At 42.3% G+C, this 22,246-nt stretch overlaps 1 protein-coding gene across 1 annotated transcript in view; it reads right to left on the reverse strand.

The window, feature by feature from the left end:
* The window catches only part of rrh (retinal pigment epithelium-derived rhodopsin homolog), a gene marked incomplete at both ends in the record, with an annotated part of 57,313 nt that overhangs the window by 24,023 nt on the left and 11,044 nt on the right, over positions 1-22,246 (reverse strand). The window contains 2 exons of the mRNA XM_083907893.1: positions 4,177-4,276; positions 5,148-5,338. Of these exons, the coding sequence (XP_083764019.1) occupies positions 4,177-4,276; positions 5,148-5,338 (291 nt within the window). The remainder of the gene's footprint in view (positions 1-4,176; positions 4,277-5,147; positions 5,339-22,246) is intronic.

Below are 22,246 nucleotides of genomic sequence, written 5' to 3' on the forward strand. Positions count from 1 at the left end.
CCTTTGAGTTTCGTTTTGGTTTGTCCTAGTATGCTTGCCATACCTACATTGCGTCATATCCTCTTAACAATGAGGTACGTTGATTTGGAGATGTGGTGAAACTATGGTGGATGCCAGCCGTGTGCGTTCATGCCGAAACGTGAGTTTACCTGCCTTGTTGGACAGTGAATACTGTCACTATAAGTCAATGGTCTTGTTTTCTTGACGCATGGCGGTTGTATGTTCGTTAGTTTAACTATGTTGATCCACAAATGCATGTTTAGTTTCACTCGCGGCTAAATACCATCTGGTCGCCGCAGGTACTGCAGTGATTTATTTTGTCCACTAGATGGCGACATTGACCATAACATACTGTGTTTTGGGGAGTTACTGAGGGATGTTTGGTTTATGAGTTATTGAAATGCTTTTAAGGCAAGTTAAACTGGTGATTAACCCAGGATGTTTAAGTCTAATTTAATTTGTATATTTTTGGTGATTATTTCAGATTGATAATCATATGCTGTTAATGTAAACTAATTATTTTATAATTCCTTTTCTTTTTCAGTTATTTTAGGACCACACATACCTATACATGTCCAATGACCCATATGTAACTTCAACAATTGATCATTAAAAGAACATAAGGAACCTCTCTGTGTCATGCTCTCTGACCGGAGCCCCTGTCCTCAAAGTGCTATCAAGCCAGCACATTCCAGAGTACCCACTCTATCACAGATATGCTCCTGGATTTACTGGGTTTAAACTTCATGCATGCCCTTGCGATGTTGGCCTGAAGCTTTCCCAGTTGATGTTTGGTGCATGCAACGTTGAGGTCAAGGTGGTCATGTCATCCATGTAGGCACAAATAGGAGGGAGACGATGTCCAGATCGCAGACTTTCTCCTCCCACAACCCACTTGTAAGCTTGAATAATCACTTCCATTGCCATGGTGAAAGTTAGAGGGGAGATGGTACATCCAGCCATTATTCCCACTTCCAAAGATTGCCATGATGTTGTGTATTCTGTTGTTTGGATACAGAATTGCAGATCTTGGAAGTAGTTTCTCACCAGGTTTGTGATGGTATTTGGCATGAGGAAGAAGTTAAAGGCCGTCCAGTTGAGAGAATGGGGGACGGATCCGAAGGCGCTGGCTCGGTCCAGGAATAATACGTGCAGGTCTCTTCCTTCCTTTTGGCAGATTGGACTTGGTGTCATATTATGCTTGTATGCTCAAAGCATCCTGAGAACCTAGGTATGCCGGCTTTCTGCACAGATGTGTCAATCAAGTTGATTTTACCCTGTGAGACATCAGGTCCTCTAGTTGCGGCCTTTTAATCATCCCAGGAGTAAAAACTAGACTCTTAGAGCCGGCTCTTTGAAGTGAACAACGGGAGCCGGCTCTTTCTTGGGAGCAGTGTTTTTTTTTGTTTTTTTTTTGTCACTCACTCACTCTCACTCTCTCTCTCTCACACTTTTTTTTCTCTTCGCACCGCACGTGATTGGTCAATATGCGTGAGTGTCTTGTGTTTGCGCTGAGCAGCGGGGGGAGGGGCGGTAGTTACACTTGCAGCAGTAACACACGAACAGAGCAGGAGGGAGAAAGAAGAGACAACATCGACACATTAGAAAAGGTATAGTAGATACCTTTACCATAGTAAGAAAATGAGTGACACCAGGAAAAGAAGCAAAATCTGGAACCATTTCAATTTTGTTGACAACACAGTGGCAGAGTGTAGAGTCTGCAAGAAAAGAATATCCTACAGAGCCGGCTCCACAAACAACCTGCACAGCTGAGGCACTTGGTATTTCTTAATGCCAACCTCGACCTTAATCAAAGATCTGGGTGTTCATTTTTTTTCTTTTTGTTTTGCATATTTTAATCTATATTTAATTATGTTGTGGTTTGCAGTGTTTTGTGTTTCACTTTAAATTTGTTTAAAAGGAAAAAGTTGAAAATTGAAATAGTTAAAAGTTGAATTGCAAATAGTTGTTTTTGTATTTTATAATTTATTTTTTACATTTTATGTGGAGTGTATAAATAAAAGCATATTTATATAATAAACCTAAATAAAAATACACGTTTTTTTACTTTAGTAATTAATTTTGTGCATAATTTTATATTGTTGTTGATAAATTAATGAAAGCAATAAAACAACCTTAAGAGCCGCTTGGGAGCAGAAAGAGCCGGTTCTTTTTAGTGAGCCGAGCCGAAAGAGCCGGTTCTCTAAAAAGAGCCGGAATTCCCATCACTAATTCAACTACAATTAAAAATCCTGTGTTTGTGGATTTTCTCCCGGTTGTCCGGTTTCATGAAATCAGGGGTGTCCAAACTTTTTGCAAAGAGGGCCAGATTTGGTAAGGTGAAAATGTGTGTGGGCCGACCATCCAGCCTGACATTCTTTGAACCAATAACTGGCTCGCTGCACTGCCGTAACGCACCCCGTGGGGATTGACGCTGGGTAGAGGACGTCGCAAAACCGTGGTGCTGTTGCGCCCGGTGGAAATTAGATCTCATCTCATATCCATAATACATTAAACCATACCAAAGTAGAGCAAATAAAGCTGCATAGCTGCAACATCCCGAAACAGCCTGGAAACGGCGGTCCTCGCTGTCAATTTTACTTTTTTTATGTACAGTTGCCATGTGAGAAATGGGCTGGGTTGAAATTATCACAAAAGGCCAAGTGTCACGGCGGCAAGGGTGTGGCCACAAGGCTACACCATCCTCTGGTGAAATATAAAATAGTTGTTTTTTGTACACATGGATTTAATACTCAGGTTAACAGTGCTGGCCACATATCACTAATTTTATAACAGAGGCTGCAAGCCGGTGAAAATTTGAACATGGGCCCCAATTGGCTCCCGGGCCAGACTTTGGACATGCCTGGTTTAGAACTATGCATGTGAAAGCAAACTGTTTGCTACATTGTAACATTTTTCTGACCGGTACGAACCAAAGCAAAAAGGGACTTTCACCTGCTTGATGTCTTGCACATTTAAGAAAACTGTTTTTGAGCCAGAACTGGACTACATACTGCAGTCAAGATCTCAGTATCACCCTTCACATTAGTGCAGACATGATGTGTTTAGTCCTCTGAGGTGAATACATTTTAGAATACAATTTACAATTTAGAAGTTTACAGTGAGAATTTAATAGTAAATAATATGTAATATTTCAAATGAACTTAGATATGTTTAATATTCGCTAAAGTGTTTCTTTCCAGACAGACTTCTTCTTCATTTTATGTGGTCTTCAAATACGAAAGGCAGAGTTCATCCATCATCTACTGCTTTATCCTCCACCAGAGGGTCGCGGGGGGTGCTGTGCCTATCTCAGCAGACATTGGGCGATAGTTGGGGTACACCCTGGACAGTTCGCCAGTCCATCACAGGGCCACATATAGAGACAAACAACCATTCACGCACACCTTCGGTCAGTTTAGAGTGACAAATTCTCCTAGTCCCCATATTGCATGTTTTTGGACTGTGGGAGGAAGCCGGAGAACCCAGAGGAAACCCACGCACACACGGGGAGAACATGCAAACTCCTTGCAGAAAGGCCCTTGTTCCAAAGATGTTCCAAACGGGGCTCAAACCCAGGAACCCGGATCTTCTTGCTGCAAAGGCAAGAGTGCTAACCACTACACCAACCGTGGGCCCCGAAAGGCAGAGTGATTTTGGTAAAAATCTAATGGATGTAATTTGCAATAAAAATTTCATAAAATAGATCATTTGGATTTAATGTTACTGGTTCAAAGAATGTCAGGCTGAATGGTTGGCCCCCACACATTTTCACCTTACCAAATCTGGCCCTCGTTGCAAAAAATTTGGACACCCCGCAAAGACCATCGTCACCGGAACCAGGCTAACCCCCGATTTCCACCGGGCATGTCAACCGCTGATCCGCGGTTGCACTGCCGTAACGCGCCCCGTGGGGATTGATGCTGGGCAGAGGACAGCGTAAAGCCGTGGCGCTGACGTTCCACGCCGCTGATGCGGCGGTAGAAATTAGGGGTAATCCCGTATCTCATCTCATATCCATAATACATTAAACTATACCATTTCATTGCTTTCACACCAGAGGAACCGTACCAAAGTAGAGCAAATTCTATTAGCTTTACTTATAAAACTGTGAAAATATGTGTTCCTATTTCTACAATATGTACATGCAGTACAGCAGAAGAGTGCTAAAGATACCTATGTCTGGTCTGCAGATGGTGAGATAGCGGTCGATGGCCACCACAGTCAACAGACCAATACTGGCCATGCCAAAGAAGATGTTCAGTGCGGCATAGATCTGGAGACAGAAACAGACAAAGTGGATTGATTGTACATGTTAATGATCTGCTCGGACATTGTTCTGTAGATAAATCACTAAAATGACCTGAGCCAAAACTCAAATTCTTCACTGTTGTTCACCGCATAGATTAGTGAGCAGTGGCGGTAGTAGAATGTGTTTGTTACCGTTTGATAACTGATGTAAAAAGGCTTTCTTTGTGCATAAACAAACAGAAAGTAAGTAAGGGTAAGTATAAGTATAAGTAAATCATAATAATGCAGTGCATAAACATGTCACATAATTGAAGAGCCAACTCCTTCAACTATGGATCTACTTACATCTGTAAAAATAATAATTTATTATTATTATTTATTTATTTTTTATTTTTTTATTACAAATTATATTATTTTTGATGGTGAGATGGTTCATTAACACCTACACCTTACACTCAGGTGAAAATAACCTCACACTGGGTAAGGAGGTGAATTACCTTAATTTTTTCCACATAGCGATTACAGCTTTCCTTCACTCAAAAAAAGTGAAAGGGAAGGTTTACAAGAAGGAATGAAAATGAAAATGAAAATGAAATACAGCTAATTTGCATCTGTGGTCCATGGGCAGGAAACTAAAATACAATACAAGAACACAGAACAAGCATTGTGAGAGTACTGAAACTCTATTTTTGGAAGAAGAAAAAATCAAACTGAGAAAGAAAATAACTCTATCGGAAAATGATAGATGTTTCTATAGTATCTTTAATATTTTGTGCCAAAATAGCTCTATTGGGCGAGTAATCTGGGCAGCCCAAGGAAAGGAATTGGGCTTGTAACTATAGAGTTGCTGGGTCAAGGGCTGGAGTTCCCCACATGTTTAACACTGTTTCACCCACCTGACAACCAGTATAGCCAAATTTCCAGCTGCCATGGATGTCTGATGCAGCTGACATAGGATAGCCAATTCCAGCCACTCCAATGTCGGTGAAAGCCAGGTTGATTATGATGAAGTTGGTGGCAGTGCGGAGCTCCTTGAACTTCACAAACATGAGCAGCACCACAATGTTGCTTGTCAAACTTATCACACCTGAGAAGAGGGAACAGAGTGTGGAGTTCAGTGTCTCTGTGGAGGACATTTCTTATTCAAGACCCTATTGAGACCTGATATTAATGTCTGTCTTGAGTGATCTGAACTGATCATACAGTACATATTAGGGGTTAGGGATGGGGCCGATCCGATCCAGTATCGGTATCGGGTTCCGATTCAGACGTAATTGACGGATTGGAGAGATTTCCGATCCGTCTGTGCTTTAATGTTGTATGCTGAAATGTCTCCACAAGTGATTCCCTGACTGCTCTGTAAAACATCTACAGTTCAGTCAGGTTTGATGGTTTCTGAGCATGGACAGTCCACTTTAAATCACAGCACAAATTTTCACTAATATTCAGGTCTGGGGACTGAGATGGCCATTCCAGAACATTGTATTTGTTCCTCTGCATGAATGCCTAGTAGATTTTGAGCAGTGTAGGGTCCCTGTCTTGTTGAAAGATCCAGCCCTGGCACAACTTCAACTTTGTCACTGATTCCTGGACATTGTTCTTCAGAATCTGCTGATATTGAGTGGAATCCATGCGACCCCAACTTTAACAAGCTTTCCAGTCCCTGTACAGGCCACACAGCCCCACAGAAGGATGGAACCACCACCAAATTTTACTGTAGCTAACAAGTGTTTTTCTTGTAATGCTGTGTTCTTTTTCCGCCATGCATGACGCCCCTTGTTTTGCCCAAATAACTCTATTTTAGTTTCATCAGTCCACAGCACCTTATTCCAAATGTGCTTTAGCATACCTCAAGCGACTCCGTTTGTGGCAGGTGCAGGGAGCGGCTTTTTCTGCATTACTCTTCCATACAGCATCTCTTGTGTAAAGTGTGCTGAATAGTTGAATGATTTTTCTTGGTCTGCCACTTCGGCCTTAACTAGAACTGTCCTTGTGGTATTCCAATTCCTCAAAATGATCCTCACAGTTGAAACTGAGAGCTTAAAATTGGCCTCCTTACCCTTTCTCATGATTAGATTCATCTGTGTATGGAGGTCAAGGGTCACTGAGGTTACCAAACCAATTTTGAGTTCCAATAATTAGTGGAACCTTTAGCAATACCTTTAGCATTGAAATCAATAATTTCAATGCGAAAGGTATTGAAATCAATAAAATGACATGGTGCCTAAATTTTTGGACATGCCTAATTCTGTTTAAATAACTCTTGCACACTTTCTGTAAACCCTATAACCTTTATTTCACTTCTCAAATACCACTGTGTTTGTCTCCTATTTAACTGAAATTTATTATCCAAACAACCAATGCGAGTAAACGTGCTGAAATCGAGGTGTTGCCACAGGTAGCCTACCTGCCGCTATCGGTTTTGGAGTCTCGGCTCGGCAGGTACCATTCCGGTCCCATTCCGGTTCCCTGTGTAACATTTTTTGTGCCATCTTATCACTGGGAATCTGTCCGGTTGCTGTGGCTGCCTGCTGTCAGCAATAGTCCAGGCTGTGGCCTAAGCTGACCCAACAGGTGTTTTCTCCCCCGACGCGCTTCAGGTGGTCTATCGCTGTGGGTCGTGAATTGCTGGGAGTCGCTTCTGCTGCTGACCTCCGGCGTCTCTGGACGTGTTGGAGTGTTCATTGCCGGATCCCGATCTTTCGATCTACCTGTTGGCCCTGGATGTTGGGTTGGATCCTCCCGGGATTGGAAGCCACCGTTTCACCGGTAGACAGGTAATCGGCTGTCGGTAGCTGATCAGAGAAGCTAGGCTGCTGGTGTCTGATAGCTGCAGGCGGATAGGTCACGTACCACTGCCGATCGGGAGATCTGCCGAAACATATCTGCCTGTTTTGCCGCTGACAGCTATAGTCACTGTCAGCCGATTGCCGATGGAACCTGCTTAGCCGCTGGTTTCTGCTAAGCTGTACGCTGCTCGCCGCCGGAGCCTGTTAGCCGCAGGCAGCTAGCTGGCCGCAAGCAGCTAACTTCCAGAGCCTGTTGGCCGCTGAAACAAAGCTGTTTGTCTCCAAGACGTCTTATTGTTGTTGTTGTTGCTTTGTTTTCCTCCCATTCTCTTATCAATATATCTGGAGTCAGTAACGATGAAGCTCATTTTCGCCATGTTTGTTGTGTTTGTCTCCCGTGGCTCTGTGTTGTCGAGCTGTGGTGGTGGTGTGCGCAGACACGCCCCCTGTCCACCTTCGGATCTTTCCAGGTCAGCAACATGCACCTGGTCATCAGCTGTTGATAAACTGGCACTGCATCCGTTGCTGTCCTACTATACGCCAGGACAAATGCATGTACATTTTCTTCATTTGATGTGTTTATCTGTCTTACAGGGCAGTGTCATACACACAGAAATTTCACTTATTGACCTGGTAGACCCAAATATTGATGACAAGGTGTCAAATTCTAATGTAAAACCAAAATGTTTTATCCTTCTACTTCTTTTATTATCAGGCAATGTTCAGCCTAACCCTGGCCCCTTTCAGAAAAATATTAGTACTAATTAGTACTAATGATTTTAGAGCCAGATCAGGCCTTGGTATAAGCTTAATAATAAGTGTTAATTTTGTATTTTTTTAGATAAATGTTGGCAACCTGGCTTAAAAAGGAAATGTGATTTGGATGACGTCACGATCAGCTGTTGATCAGCTATCCGCTGCTGTTTTGTCTCTCCATTGTCTCTCCGGCTTTATCTCATCCTAAATTCTGCCGCGTCTCAGCGTGACTTCTGCTCCTCAGTGTCGTTCACTGCCGTTTCCATGTACTGCATGGGACTGTCGTGTGCCAGCTTGTCTTAGTTTGATGCCTTAGTTTAGGTTTATTTCTTTATTTTGTTTATTAACTTGGTTTTGTTTGTTCACTTGTCCTTTTGTTTTGATTCCCAATATTTATTTTGGTTGGATTGATCTGATTTATTTCTTATTTTTTTGTTACAGATATTTGTTTAGGTCATATGTTTAAGATTTAGGTATTATATTGGTTATTTCTTTTCTTTAATTATTGTTTAATTAATTTGGGCAATCTTATGTAGTTCAGTTGGCATAATTTGCCCAGTCGTTATTGTAATTATTTTGTTTAATTTGTTTATTAATTTTCTTTATATTATTATATTTCTGTGCAATTTATATGTTGTATAATTTGCCCAGTCTTTGTGAGAATCTTGAGTTTGTTTTCTGTGTGATTCATTTCTTTATCTTGTTTTAGTTGCCGAGACCGGTGGTGGTGGTGCTGGTGACCTGGGTGGCGGTGTTCGTTTTCCCTGTGTGCTGTGGTCCCTTGGGATTTGGGTATTCACTGTGTGTGTGTGCGTGTGTGTCTGTCACATATCTGGGTGATTGAGTTAAATTTAATTTGGACTCCTCCCCTCACTAGCCCCATTTCACCCCAAGCCTCAGTTTAAAACATTTTCTTTTTTTTTGGTGTGAATGGTTAAATTGTGTTTTTAAAAAAGGATTTAAACAATAAATTGTATTTTTTTACATTTCTGAGCCACGTCTCTTGCATCCTGAGTAGAATTTACGCAACGTCCTTCATTGGGGTAAATCTTTGGGTGAAAGTCCCAAGGTGGCGTTGTCAGTCTCCAGTAGGCTACGAACAGGACCTTGTTAGTCCTAATAACTTTAGCTTTAGCAATTGTAGCGCTCCCGTCAGTAATCATAATGAAAAGGGAGGGCTTTTGGGTTCTTCAAATATATTTAACTATTTTTTAACCCTGATTAACTCAGTTTAAATGTTTGTGTTGGATCTCTTTTTTAATATGTCACTCAGATCTATGTCTCTCTCAAAATCAAATTATTTCCTTGTTTAAGGTAAACGGGTTAGTTAATAAAATACACAACACAATGTTTTAGAAAAATAAACTCTCAATTATTTACTATAATCAACTGGTTAGACAATGTGAAAATAAAATAAAACAGAATGGTCTTTCCTTTTGTTAAATCACCAAATGAAATTCCCTCTACTTTAAGTTGAATTATAACTTAACTAAAGATTCCCTTTTTTCAGGTAAATACCTTAAATCAAATATCCTTGGTTGTATTTCTGAACCACCATACATATAAACATCAACACACACAATTTGTGGGCCCACACAACTAATTACTAAAGCCGGCACTCTTACGAATTTACTGAAATAATTTGGGGTACCCCTTTAACTAATCGGCGCAGGCCTGTGTGTAGCTTGGGTTCGTTGAAGCCTAAAACAATATGGCTGCTTCACCCTAACCGGGCCACAGAAAGAAAACGGTACCTTACTGACCAGTGATGTATCCACAAACACACGGGCTGATGGCTGGAGAAGAGGTGAGTTGAGGTATCCACACCCACGGACTGATGGCTGGAGTAGAGGTGAGTTGAGGTACCCACACACGGACTGATGACTGGAGAAAAGGTTGCAAGAAGAAAATCCGTCCCGACGAAACGATGACCCGTCACTCCCAATGTCGCAGTGTTCGCTCGGCGTCTACAGCTCCTTGCTTCTCCCCCACAGGCTCTGCTGCACAGGTAGCTTGCTGCTAGCTTAGCACAGACACAGACACTTTCTGCCAGACGGTCAAGAACTTTAAGAAGTCTTTCCTCGTGTTCTTCTAATGTTCGACCAAATGCAATCAGGTCATCGAGGTAGACAAGGACTTCGAGCAGGTTCATTTCACCCACAGCCTTCTCCATTAATCTCTGAAAGGTGGCTGGGGCTCCAGTTATCCCCTGTGGCATCCTCTCAAACTGGAAAAACCCCAGTGGGCAGATGAATGCCGTCTTTTCCTTATCTCCTCAGCCATAGCGATTTGGTAATAACCGCTCCGCAGATCTAAAACAGAGAACCTCTTGCTCCCAGTCATTGAATCCAACACATCATCAATACAAGGTGTTGTGTACTGATCAGGGATGGTTCGACTGTTCAACAATCGGTAGTCAATGCACATTTTCACTGCTCCATTTTTTTTCCCGAACAATCACGATTGGGGATGCATAAGGGCTACGAGACTCTTTAATGATTCCCGCACTCAGCAGTTCTTGGAGGTGCTTTCTCACGTCCTCCAGGTCAGCTGGAGCCAGGCAACGAGAGCGATCCCTGAATGGCCGTGAGTCGGACATTCGGATAGTGTGCTCTACTCCCTTTGCCAATCCGACATCCCATTTGTGAAACGAGAACACCTGGGACCTGGTGGATAGTCTCTGACGAAGTCTCTGTTTCCACTCCTCCGAGACAGGCGAGTCTCCAAAACTGATCAGGTTTGGATCAAAGTCATTATCAGCTGTCTTGGATGAAGAGAGGTTAGTAACTGCATCCATCAAATACATATGCCCAACAACTGTTCCCACTGGTATGACTGTCTCTGTCAATGACTCATTTTGGACCAATATTCTGAAATGGCTGATATTTACTTCTTCACTGGGCACCACCATTGGCTGAAGTAGCACACCAGCTGGCAGTGAAGATAGAGGAGACGAGTCAATCATCAGGATTTCTTTGTCGACCTGGTGCTTGTATTCTACTTTACAGACTGCACTACAGTCACCAACAGGGGGCAGAGTCAGTGGGCCAGGGCCTTGCCATAACACACAGCCGATATCATCTTTCTCTTCCACGCCTGTGGCGGGGCTAGTCGATGTTATGCGGTTGTCTCTGTAACACTGTATCCCTAATGTCTGTGTGATGTCGTTGCCATTGTCCTTACATTTCTGCACAAGAGGTCTGATGTGACTGGCATTGGTCCCCACAATGACAGGAGTCTGGTCTGCAGTTCTGGGCTGAGGACAGATAAGAGCGAGGACGGTCACGGTCTGATCAGCACCTGCAACCTTTGCTGGATATTCAACATCGACCACTACGTACCCACGGTAGGGACAACTTCTCTCAGATTCGCTTAGTCCCCACAGAGCTAACCCAGACACGGGGTGTATGGGAACATCAGACAGGTATGTTTGATACCAAGACTCAAAGATAATGGTGACCTGTGAGCCACTATCAAACAAGGCATCACAGCAATGTCCATTTACCTTCATAGGTACGATGCTAGGTGGACCAATCAAGCCTTCAGGGATGCCAGCCAGCTCCGATGAGGTAACAGAACGTTTCTTGACCCCACAGACTGCTGTTTGTCTTTTGTTAACTTCAAAGCATGAATTAGCTTTCTGATGACCTTGGCTTGATTTTCAGGATTGTGGCACTTAGTAGAAAAATGTCCACTCTCCCCACACCTATAGCAGAAATTCTCCTCTGACTTTTTAGGGGCTCCTTTTGGAGAGTTGGAGGCTTGTTTTGAAACCTCCATGGTTGAAACTGCAGCACCTTGCTCACACATCTTGTTGCCAGTTTTCTGCTTTAGTCGTTTCAGTTGTTTTTTCAACGCAGCCAGCTCTGCGTCTTGCCGGTTGTCGGAGCCAGGCAGTGCATTGATGGGTGTAGCCTCCCTGTAATCCTCTTTGACGGAAGTGGATTGGGTCACTACTGATGCATTGATTGACTTCAGTTCTTTAATTTCTGCTTTTAAGCTCTGAATATCTGCTTGCCTTGTATCTGCTTCTTGATTAGCATGTACCTGGTGTACTGAGGCGCTGAGCTTCTTTCTAGAAGTTTCATACTCCTCCTCAGCACAAATCTCAGTCAAAAGCTGTAGGAAGTTTGGCGGTGCAGCCTTTCTTTCTCTTAAGCGCAGCTGGATCATCATCAGGTCGGAAACGATAGCACCCCTTAGCAGTTGCTCCAGTCGGGCTCGATCCATGCAGCTAGCAGGAAGACCACCTCGTTGAATCACCTTAGCTAGAGACCTCTCTAGACGTCGAAGGAAATCTGATAATTTCTCTCCTTTTTGCTGTTGCGTCAATCGGAAAGCAAAATAGAGATCATCACCGGACTCAGCACTTCCAAAAGCACCTTCAAGGGCTTCCAAGAACTCTTTTGGGCTGGCGTCAGGATTGGCGTGCCGCACTGCTTTCACAATTTCTAGTGCGGGCCCCTTTAAACTTCCAATAAGTCTCCTTCTTTTTTCTCTGTCCGAGCATTCAGTCTCCTCCACCATAAGCGATGCTTGCTCTAGCCAAAGATCAAATGGTTCCTCACCTGGCGGCGTTGGTAGGGCTCCCGAGAACATGCGTAGTCGACCATAACTTCCACCATCAGCTGGTTTTGTTGTCTTGTCCAACAGATCTCCAACAGCGGCCAGGATGGATTCAGTGGAGTTAGAGGGCGGGGGTGTACTGGAGAATAATGATTTGAGGTCCTCCATTCTTTTTCCTTCAGCCTGCAGCAACCCTTTCAGTTTACTATTAAACTCTTCAGCCGATGCCTGTGCCTTTCCAATGATGATAATAGGCCACGCCTCTCCATTATCAATTGCCACAACTTCAGGAGGAACACTCTCTTCATTCACAGTCTCTTTGCACTCACACAAAACCATCCGTCGGTTTAGTCTTGCACTGTAGTTTCTCCCACGGACACGCACCCCTCCCAAAGACTTGATAGACTCCAGTGTTTCTTCCACATCACTGATATCTACCTCTTCTGCGACAATGGTCATTATCCATTAATGCCGTTTGTAAATTAGGTTAGCACTTTAATTATTTACCTTTACTCTTTATGTTTGATTTTTTCCCTTAAACTAAGAAATCCAACACAATCCCAGCGGTGCCTCCATTTTATGTAGCACTCCCGTCAGTAATCATAATGAAAAGGGAGGGCTTTTGGGTTCTTCAAATATATTTAACTATTTGTTAACCCTGATTAACTCAGTTTTAATCTTTGTGTTGGATCTCTTTTTTAATCTGTCACTCAGATCTATGTCTCTCTCAAAATCAAATGATTTCCTTGTTTAAGGTAAACAATAAAATACACAACACAATGTTTTAGAAAAATAAACTCTCAATTATTTACTATAATCAACTGGTTAGACAATGTGAAAATTAAATAAAACAGAATGGTCTTTCCTTTTGTTAAATCACCAAATTCCCTCTACTTTAAGTAGAATTATAACTTAACTAAAGATTCCATTTTTTCAGGTAAATACCTTAAATCAAATATCCTTGGTTGTATTTCTGAACCACCAATACATATAAACATCAACACACACAATTTGTGGGCCCACACACCTAATTACTAAAGCCGGCACTTTACTGAAATAAATTGGGGTACCCCTTTAACTAATCGGCGCAGGCCTGTGTGTAGCTTGGGTTCGTTGAAGCCTAAAACAATATGGCTGCTTCACCCTAACCGGGCCACAGAAAGAAAACGGTACCTTACTGACCAGTGATGTATCCACAAACACACGGGCTGATGGCTGGAGAAGAGGTGAGTTGAGGTATCCACACCCACGGACTGATGGCTGGAGTAGAGGGGAGTTGAGGTATCCACACACGGACTGATGACTGGAGAAAAGGTGCGTCTAGAAGAAAATCCGTCCCGACGAAACGATGACCCGTCACTCCCGATGTCGCGGTGTTCGCTCGGCGTCTACAGCTCCTCGCTTCTCCCCCATAGGCTCTGCTGCACAGGTAGCCTGCTGCTAGCTTAGCACAGACACTGCAATCTTCTAGCTACTGAATTAGCTGCTAGCTCCACGTCGTCCTCACAGAATGAGTAATCCACTCGCACGAACCTGAACGTCGCTACAAAGTCCTTTGGAGAGTTCGGATTGAACGCCTACACAAACTTGTTTGCAAACTCAACAGTCTCTCTTCGTTACTGTTTTCTATACGTGTATCATCTTCATTTACACGCGGCTCTCTCTCTCTTCCCGTCTCTCGGTTTCTCCCGCTCTACCTCTGTCCTCCTTGTTTTTGTGTCCGACTGCCAACACCTCAGATCTAACGTTCCGGCCGATCACCATTAACCCCATAAATGCTGATACATACTGTTTTCATCGATACATTAAAAAAACAAAAACATATAATATACATTTTTAAACTGCTTTTAACAACATGACATTTACATGAATTTCAACCTTATAACCACTATTTATATGCTTGAATGCAATGATATTAATAGTTTAACCGGGTTACACAATATTACGTTACTTTGTTTGGTTCCTCCTTACACTCGCCACAGTTACAATGTTTTTTGCTGTGATCGTCCCAGGAAAGGTGGAGGTGTAGCCATTTATATCAAAAACAAGTTTCATGCTACTCTCCTCTCCTCTTTATCTATTAGCAAACAGTTTGAATTTCACGCATTAAAACTTCAGTTTAAACAAGGACAGTCCCTTACAGTCATAGGATGTTATAGACCGCCCTCAGCCTGCAGTGAGGCTCTAAATTCCCTAAATAACTGTGTCTCAGGGTTAAACTCTGGTGAGTTTGTTTTAGCAGGAGATCTAAACCTTGATTGGCTGTCCTCAGCCTCAGACGGCCTGAAATCTATATGTGACTCAATAAATCTAAGTCAACTAATAGATAGCCCAACTCGCCCTAATGTTAAATGCCCCTCTAGATAGTCACTCCTTGATCTAATAATAACAAATGCCCCCCACAAATATACTGATGTCGGTGTTTTTGGGAACAATCTGAGTGACCATTGTGCCATTGAAGTGGTCAGAAATGCCAAACTCTCCAAAACTAAACAACAAATTCTACTCAAAAGAGATTTTAAACATTTTCATGAGCAGGCTTTTTTGCACGATCTGTCTATTGTTCAGTGGAAACGAATCTCCCTCTTTGAAGATGTTGAGTTGGCATGGAGTTTTTTTCACTCCGAATTCTTGAAGCTGATAAATAAACATGCTCCATTACGAAAATTCAGGATTAAGGGGCGAAATAATCCTTGGTTTTCCACTGATATTGGAAACATCCTCAAAGAAAGAGATCATGCCTGGGTCAGAGCACGGAAAACCAAGAAAGAGGCTGACTGGATAACGTTTCGTCAGCTCTGCAATAAATGTACCTTCCTCATTAAGAAGGCGAAATCTGAAATGTATTTATCAGAAACTAACAAAAACCTGAATGATCCCAAGAAATTTTGGAATGGTGTGAGAGGTGTTTCTGGTGCTGCGTCTTCTAATGAGCTGCCACCTTTTTTGGTCAAAGACTCTGACTGATAAATGTGCCATGCTAAATTATTTTAATGAACATTTTAGCAGAGCAGGGCACTTGTTTGATTCTTTAAATTGTGATTTTAAAAACACTGTTTTAAATAACAATCCTACTCCAGTAAGCCGTCCCCCTGTTGATTGCGCTTTTAATTTTGAAAACTGTCTATTGTTTTGTTGTTACTGTCTAATAATGTCTATTTCTGAGGTCTGTAGTGCACTGAAAAAATTGGATTCCAAAAAATCAGCTGGTCCTGATAGTTTGGATCCATTTTTTCTAAAGCTGACTGCTGATTTAATTGCTGAGCCTCTGACTTGTAATTTTAACTTAAACCTCAGCAGAAACAAACTTCCTAAAATTTGGAAATCTGCATTTGTCCTCCCATTGCTTAAAGGAGACGAACCCTCAAACGCGAACAATTATAGACCTATTTCTAAATTATGTATTCTGGCGAAGGTTTTTGAAAAATTGGTTTGAGAGCAATTCAAGGAATTTTTGGAACCCAACAACATTCTAAACTCTCTTCAGTCGGGTTTTAGGAAGCAACACAGCACTGCCACGGCTACTCTAAACGTTTTAAATAATATGTTTCAGGTATTGGACTCAAAAAAGTTTTGTGTAGCCCTGTTCATTGACCTGTCCAAGGCATTTGACACTGTGGATCACAATATCTTGCTAGATATTCTCATCAAAAATGGCATCTCCACACAAGCTACTTGGTTTAAAGATTATTTGGCAAATAGGACACAATGTGTTCAGATGGCTGGAGTTAGTTCCACCTTTCTTGAGGTCACAAAAGGTGTACCTCAAGGCTCAGTCCTTGGACCCGTTTTGTTTACAATTTACATTAACGATCTGTGTGCAAACTTGTCTAATGCCTCACACCATTTTTATGCTGATGATACCGTCATTTACTGCTTTTCACATTCAATTGCACAAGCATTCACATTTCTGCAATCAGCCTTTGATACAGTGCAGACAAATCTGGAGAAATTGAAACTGGTTTTAAATGCTGAAAAATCCAAAATAATGCTTTTTTCAAACTCATCTGTTCCCATGGAAAAAATCCCCTCAATTACAACTTCCCATGGCAGAGCTCTTGAGCTGACCAGTTATAAGTATCTGGGATTTGTTATTGATGGGGAGCTATCTTTCAAAGAGCATGTTAGAAATCTTGTTTCTAAATTGAGGGTGAAGCTCGGCTTCTTTTATAGAAACAAGTGTTGTTTCTCCCTCAGATGTAGGAAGCTCCTGATATCTGCAACGTTCTTACCACTACTTGATTATGGCGATGTTGTGTATATGTGTGCCTCTAACAGCTGTCTACGGACTTTGACACCAGTCTATCATTGTGCTCTGAGGTTCATCACTGGCTGTAGCCGCCTCACCCATCACTGTGAACTGTATGCTAATGCTTCCAAGTCTTCTCTGTCTGTAAGACGCTACACACACTGGATGACTCTGGTCTATAAGGCTCTTCTCGGCTTGGTCCCTGCTTATTTAAGCACTTTTCTTCAGAGAACCAGAAGCCACTACGCCTTGCGTTCAAATGACATTTTGCACTTGTCTGCTCCACGTGTTCTGACCGAAATGGGGAAAAAAGCTTTCAGTTTCTCTGCCACCGCTGCTTGGAATACTCTACAAACTGAACTTAAAATGCCAGCATTTATTACATTAGGAGCTTTCCACCCCATCTTAAAAGACAGACAACAGGAATCCTTTGAACAGTGTATATGTTCTTAAATTGTTACTGTGATCACAACTCCTGCACTTTATGTTTATCTAGTTGCAATTTTATATTTCAATGTTTTGTTTTGTAAATGTTGCATTTCCTGCTTCTTATTTAACTTTTGATGTGTGCTGCTGCCTTTCTTGGCCAGGTCACCCTTGTGAAAGAGATCTTGATCTCAATGGGTCTTTTATCTGGTTAAATAAAGGTTAAATAAAATAAAATAAAAACCAATGATTTATAAAGGAAAATCATGAAAATTGACAGGGGTGCCCAAACCTTTGCATACCATTGTATATATGTGTTATGTTTGATATGTATCAAATGCAGTGATTTATTTTGTGTGAGAGTGAGTGAAGAAACCTTTATTTTTACGCCGCGCTCTGTCTCCTCTCTGCCTGTGAGTACTTTGGGAGGGGACAGGGTTCCAGCAGCACCCACTGCTTGTTGAGCATGTCATGAGTATAGTTAAATAATAACTCCATTACCCAGCATGCCAAGGTAGTCATGAGCATGCGCAGGAGCCCCGCCTGCACGTCAGTGGTGGGTTTGTTGACGTGGATAAGCCAGGAATATATACAAAGAAACCGTCTGCTTATTACCGTACAGAGCCAGACAATACATGATGTCAGAAGTGGCCGTGAGCAGCTACGACGGAAGATTTGCCACGGTCGAGCCACGGAAGAGAAAAAGAAAAGTCTCCGGTCGCGTGAGTGCAATGTGCTAATAAAGCAACATGCTAATAGCGTTTGCTTAGTGAAGAGCAAAATTCATCCTGTAAAAACAAAAGTGACTGGATACACTGGAGAACGCATTCCTGTTAAAGGTGGATGCATCGCAACCTTCAAACATAAGGGTCGGCAGATAAGAGCACAGCTACTGATTGTGGATATGAGTGTACAACCAATCCTAGTACTCAGTGCGTGTACAAAGCTCAATCTGGTCAAAAGAGTGTTTGTAGTGACATCACCAGGTACTGCAATGATCATGACTCACTCATGGAGGAGTATAAAGACTGTTTCGAAGGACTTGGATGTTTACCTGGAAAACACAAGATACGTGTGGATCAAAGTGTGTCTCCTGTTGTGCATCCCTGCAGGAAAGTCCCATTCGCACTGCAGGTTAAAACTGAACGAGGAACTAGCACGCATGGAAAAATTAGAGGTCATCAAGAAAATAGCTTGCTGGTTATTGTGCAAAAGAAAACAGGTGCTCTGAGAATGTGCTTGGATCCAAGAGATTTAAACAAAGGAATCAAAAGAGAACACTAAGTTACCAACTAGAAAGAAATCATGGCACAGTTTGGTGGAGCTAAATGGTTCAGTAAACTAGATGCTTCTTCAGGTTTCTGGCAGCTGAGGCTGAACGAGCAGAGTTCGAGACTGTGTACGTTCAACACGCCGGATGGCAGGTACAGGTTTCTTCGTCTGCTGTACGGTATCTTGTCAGTGCCTGAAGTATACCATAAAACTATTCATATGATTTTTGAGCACATTCCAGGAGTAGAGACAATGATGGACGACATTATTGTCTGGGGGGCTACTCGAAAAGAACACGACGAAAGACTGAGACAAGTGCTAGACAAGACAAGAGAAGTCAATTCGAAGATAAATGTGAGTTCTGTGTGAAAACACTTACCTTTGTGGGAGATGTTCTCAGTGAAGAGGGGGTTAAGCCAGACCTGAGAAAAACATCAGCGATCAACAACATGGAAAGACCAAACAATAAAGATGAGGTCAGACACTTTCTAGGGATGGTCACCTATCTCGCCGAGTCTGTCCCAAAGCTGTCAACACGGTCGGCACCTCTCAGGAGTCATCTCGAACAAAAGAATGAATGGACCTGGTCCCATGAGCAAGAACAATGTTTTCTGAAACTGAAAGAGACTCTGACACCAGGATCTCAGCAGACGCGTCACAGTACGGCCTGGGAGCGGTGCTGCTGCAGCGACAAGACGAGCGGTGGCTACCTGTCGCTTGTGGTCAATCTTTTGAAGTAGAAACTGACCATTAACCTTTGGTGTCCATCATGGCCAAACCTCTAAATGACTGTCCTGTACGGATACAGCGCATGCTAATCAGGCTGCAAAAATATGACGTGCACATGATATACACACAAGGAAAGTACACTGCCGACACCTTGTCTAGAGCAGTGGATAAGGAGGAACGTGCTGACTGTGAGAACAGCACAGAAATACAGGCATATGCAGACATGATTGTGACGTCTCTGCCAGTAACTGCAGACAGAACAGCAAAAATACGGATGGAGACTAATGCAGATGAAATAATGAAAGAACTCAAACACACAGTACAGAGAGGATGGCCTGAAAACAAGAAGGATTGCCCTTTGAAAATACAGGACTACTGGAATTGTAGGGTAGAGCTGACGATGGTGGATGACATAGTGTTGAAAGGGAGCAAATTTGTTATTCCATCCTCACTACGTAAACAAATGCTCCAAAAGATACACGAAGGCCACCTCGAAGAAGTCAAGTGTAAACGCAGGGCTAGAGAAGTAATGTACTGGCCGAGAATCAATTTAGATATCAGCCAGACAACAGCGTCATGTGAACTTTGTCGCACCCACAGGCCAAAACAACAAGCTGAGCCACTGATGATGCATCCGGTTCCCCAGAGACCCTATTACAAGGTTGGCACTGACCTGTTTGACTGTGATGGAAAGAGTTACATAGTGGTCACTGACTACTTCTCAAACTATCCCAAAGTTGGAACGCTGCAGTCAACATCGAGCAAAGCAGTCATCAGCTACCTCAAGACTGACTTCGCTAGACATGGTGTCCCATGTCAACTGTTTTCTGATAATGGGCCTCAGTTTTCTAGCTGCGAGTTTGCTGCCTTTGCCAAAGAATGGGGGTTTCAACATTGTTGAAACCCCCATTCTTTTCTACATTGAGTCCAACCTATCCAAAGTCCAACGGCTTGGCAGAAAGCTCTGTAAAGACAGTAAAAAACAAAATGAAAAAGGCGCAGGACAGAGATGACTTTCAGAAAAGCTTACTGATCTACCGGAGTGCACCTTTACAGAATGGACTGTCACCAGCCCAAATGCTGATGGGTACATGCATTCACTCCAACCTACCAGTGAATGAGGACATGCTGACGCAAAAAATGCACACAAAGTTAGAAATGCAAGGGAAGAACAAAAAGTGAAACAAAAACAGGTGCATGATAGGACGGCAAAACACCTGCCTATGGTGAAGCTTGGGGACATGGTGCGACTCAGGGACATCTCTACAGGTACATGGAGACAAAAGGGACAGGTGGAGGAGGAAGTTGCCCCACGCTCCTACAGGATCCAGATGGAGAGTGGAATGTCTCTGAGAAGGAACCGCACGGATCTTCAACAACAGCTGACTGCAAAGGACACTGCCGTTCAGGAGATGGTTCAGCAGGACATGGCTGAACCTACAGAGCCATCTAACAGTGGGACTGACCACACTGACTGTGGTCTGAAAGCAGCGTCTGCATCACCACCCGCTGCGAGACTTTACAGACTGTCGCCAACTGTTGAAGGACTGTCTCGACCTAAAAGACATGTTCAGCCACCTAAGAGGCTGATCGAGAGTTGGTAAGGACTCTTATACAAGTTGCTGAACAAAGAAGCAACAATGACCTCTCAGTTCGCCAAAAATAAATGAATGTTAAAAAAAAAAAAAAAAGTTTGCCGTAAAAGAAGAATGTTAAAATGATTCTAGCTGTGTTTTGATGCTTAGAAAGTTTACACTTTATTATTTGTGTATTGCAGACTGTAAATGACAGAAGATTCTTTTAGGCTGTCACCTTAGTTTTCCTTTGTTTTTTTTTGTTTGTTGAGTCAGTAAATGACCTAATACTGACATCTGGTGGCCAGTCTTTGTGGAGGGTAACAAGGTATAAGAGGGAAGAGACTATTGACGCCTGTAATCCTCACCTGTGCACATTCCCCCTCCTGAGTCTTTGTCTCCTCTGTGCTGGCATGGTGCATGTGCTGCTGAGTCTCTCCTTTGTCTGATTAATTGTGGCTTTCCATGTAAGTTTTATTCTAAAACCATTTATTGTAATCCTCATGTTGATTTGGTGCTGTGGTCCGCTTTAAGTTTGTTTTATTGTTGTTAGGAGGCAGATGGTTTCCCCCGACGGCACCTTTGAATCAAACAATTAGCTCCCTTGGTATAGTGGAACGAGGTATGTGGACCTCAGTTTCTGAATTATTTTTATCCTTGGGATGTCTAGATTCAGTTAATTCTGAGGAATGTGCACATTGTTTGATATGGTCCGATTGAGTTTTAACAATGATTCTGAACATGATTTAATAAATGTATATTTTAATCTTTTTATTGAACAGAAATAAATGTATTGATGTGTATAAATGAAATATTTCTCTGATGTATTTAATCTAATTTCCTATTTTTCCTTTCTGTATTTCCTCTTTATAGTTTTCACGGTGCAATGCCAACTAATAAAATTTAAGCACCCGTTGATTCTCTCCGCCTTATTTGTGAACGCCAAGGGCCCGCTACAGTGAAAACTCAACCATCACTTCCGAGCCATGGTTCTTCCTCACCTGATGTCAGCAGCAACACAGCCTACAACCTTGGCACATGGACAAGACCAGTAAAAGAACAATGTGCAACCTTTAAAGGTACAGTCAAAATCCAGTGAGAGACGCTGGACTGAAACAACAAAGAAATTTGAGAAAGAAAGAAAATGGAGCAACGCTCTTCATGTCGCCTTTGAGTTAAAGGTTAAGATTTTTTAAAACTTACAGTTATCTATCAAGGGTTTAAGAGTTAAATGTCCAGTAAAGGTTACAGTAGCCCACGTATTTCCCATCCTTGAATGACACATGTACATTGTCTCTCTAAATGAAAATGTTGAAAGGGTAAAGTGCAATATAACCCTTTATGCTTATAGAAATTTTGCTTTCATTCTGGTTATACAGTTTATGATACACTTTGTCAAATTTGTGAATGTGTGAAGGGGTTACTTTGTGAACTAAAAGAATCATAACCTAGAATTTTGAATACAAACTTTTAATTAAACAAGCATTCAAAATGTCACTTAAGTCACAAGGGATGGACAACATCAATGGTCAACCATCTAGGTCCAGCTCCCGTGAAAGAACTTTAACCGACAAGGGTCGGGAGCTGGGGGAAGAGAGGGCTAAACAATACGAGAAAAACTTCAGTAAGGCTTA

The sequence above is a fragment of the Microchirus variegatus genome (genome assembly GCF_963457635.1).
Source record: "Microchirus variegatus genome assembly, chromosome: 21".
Taxonomy (NCBI): Eukaryota; Metazoa; Chordata; class Actinopteri; order Pleuronectiformes; family Soleidae; genus Microchirus; species Microchirus variegatus.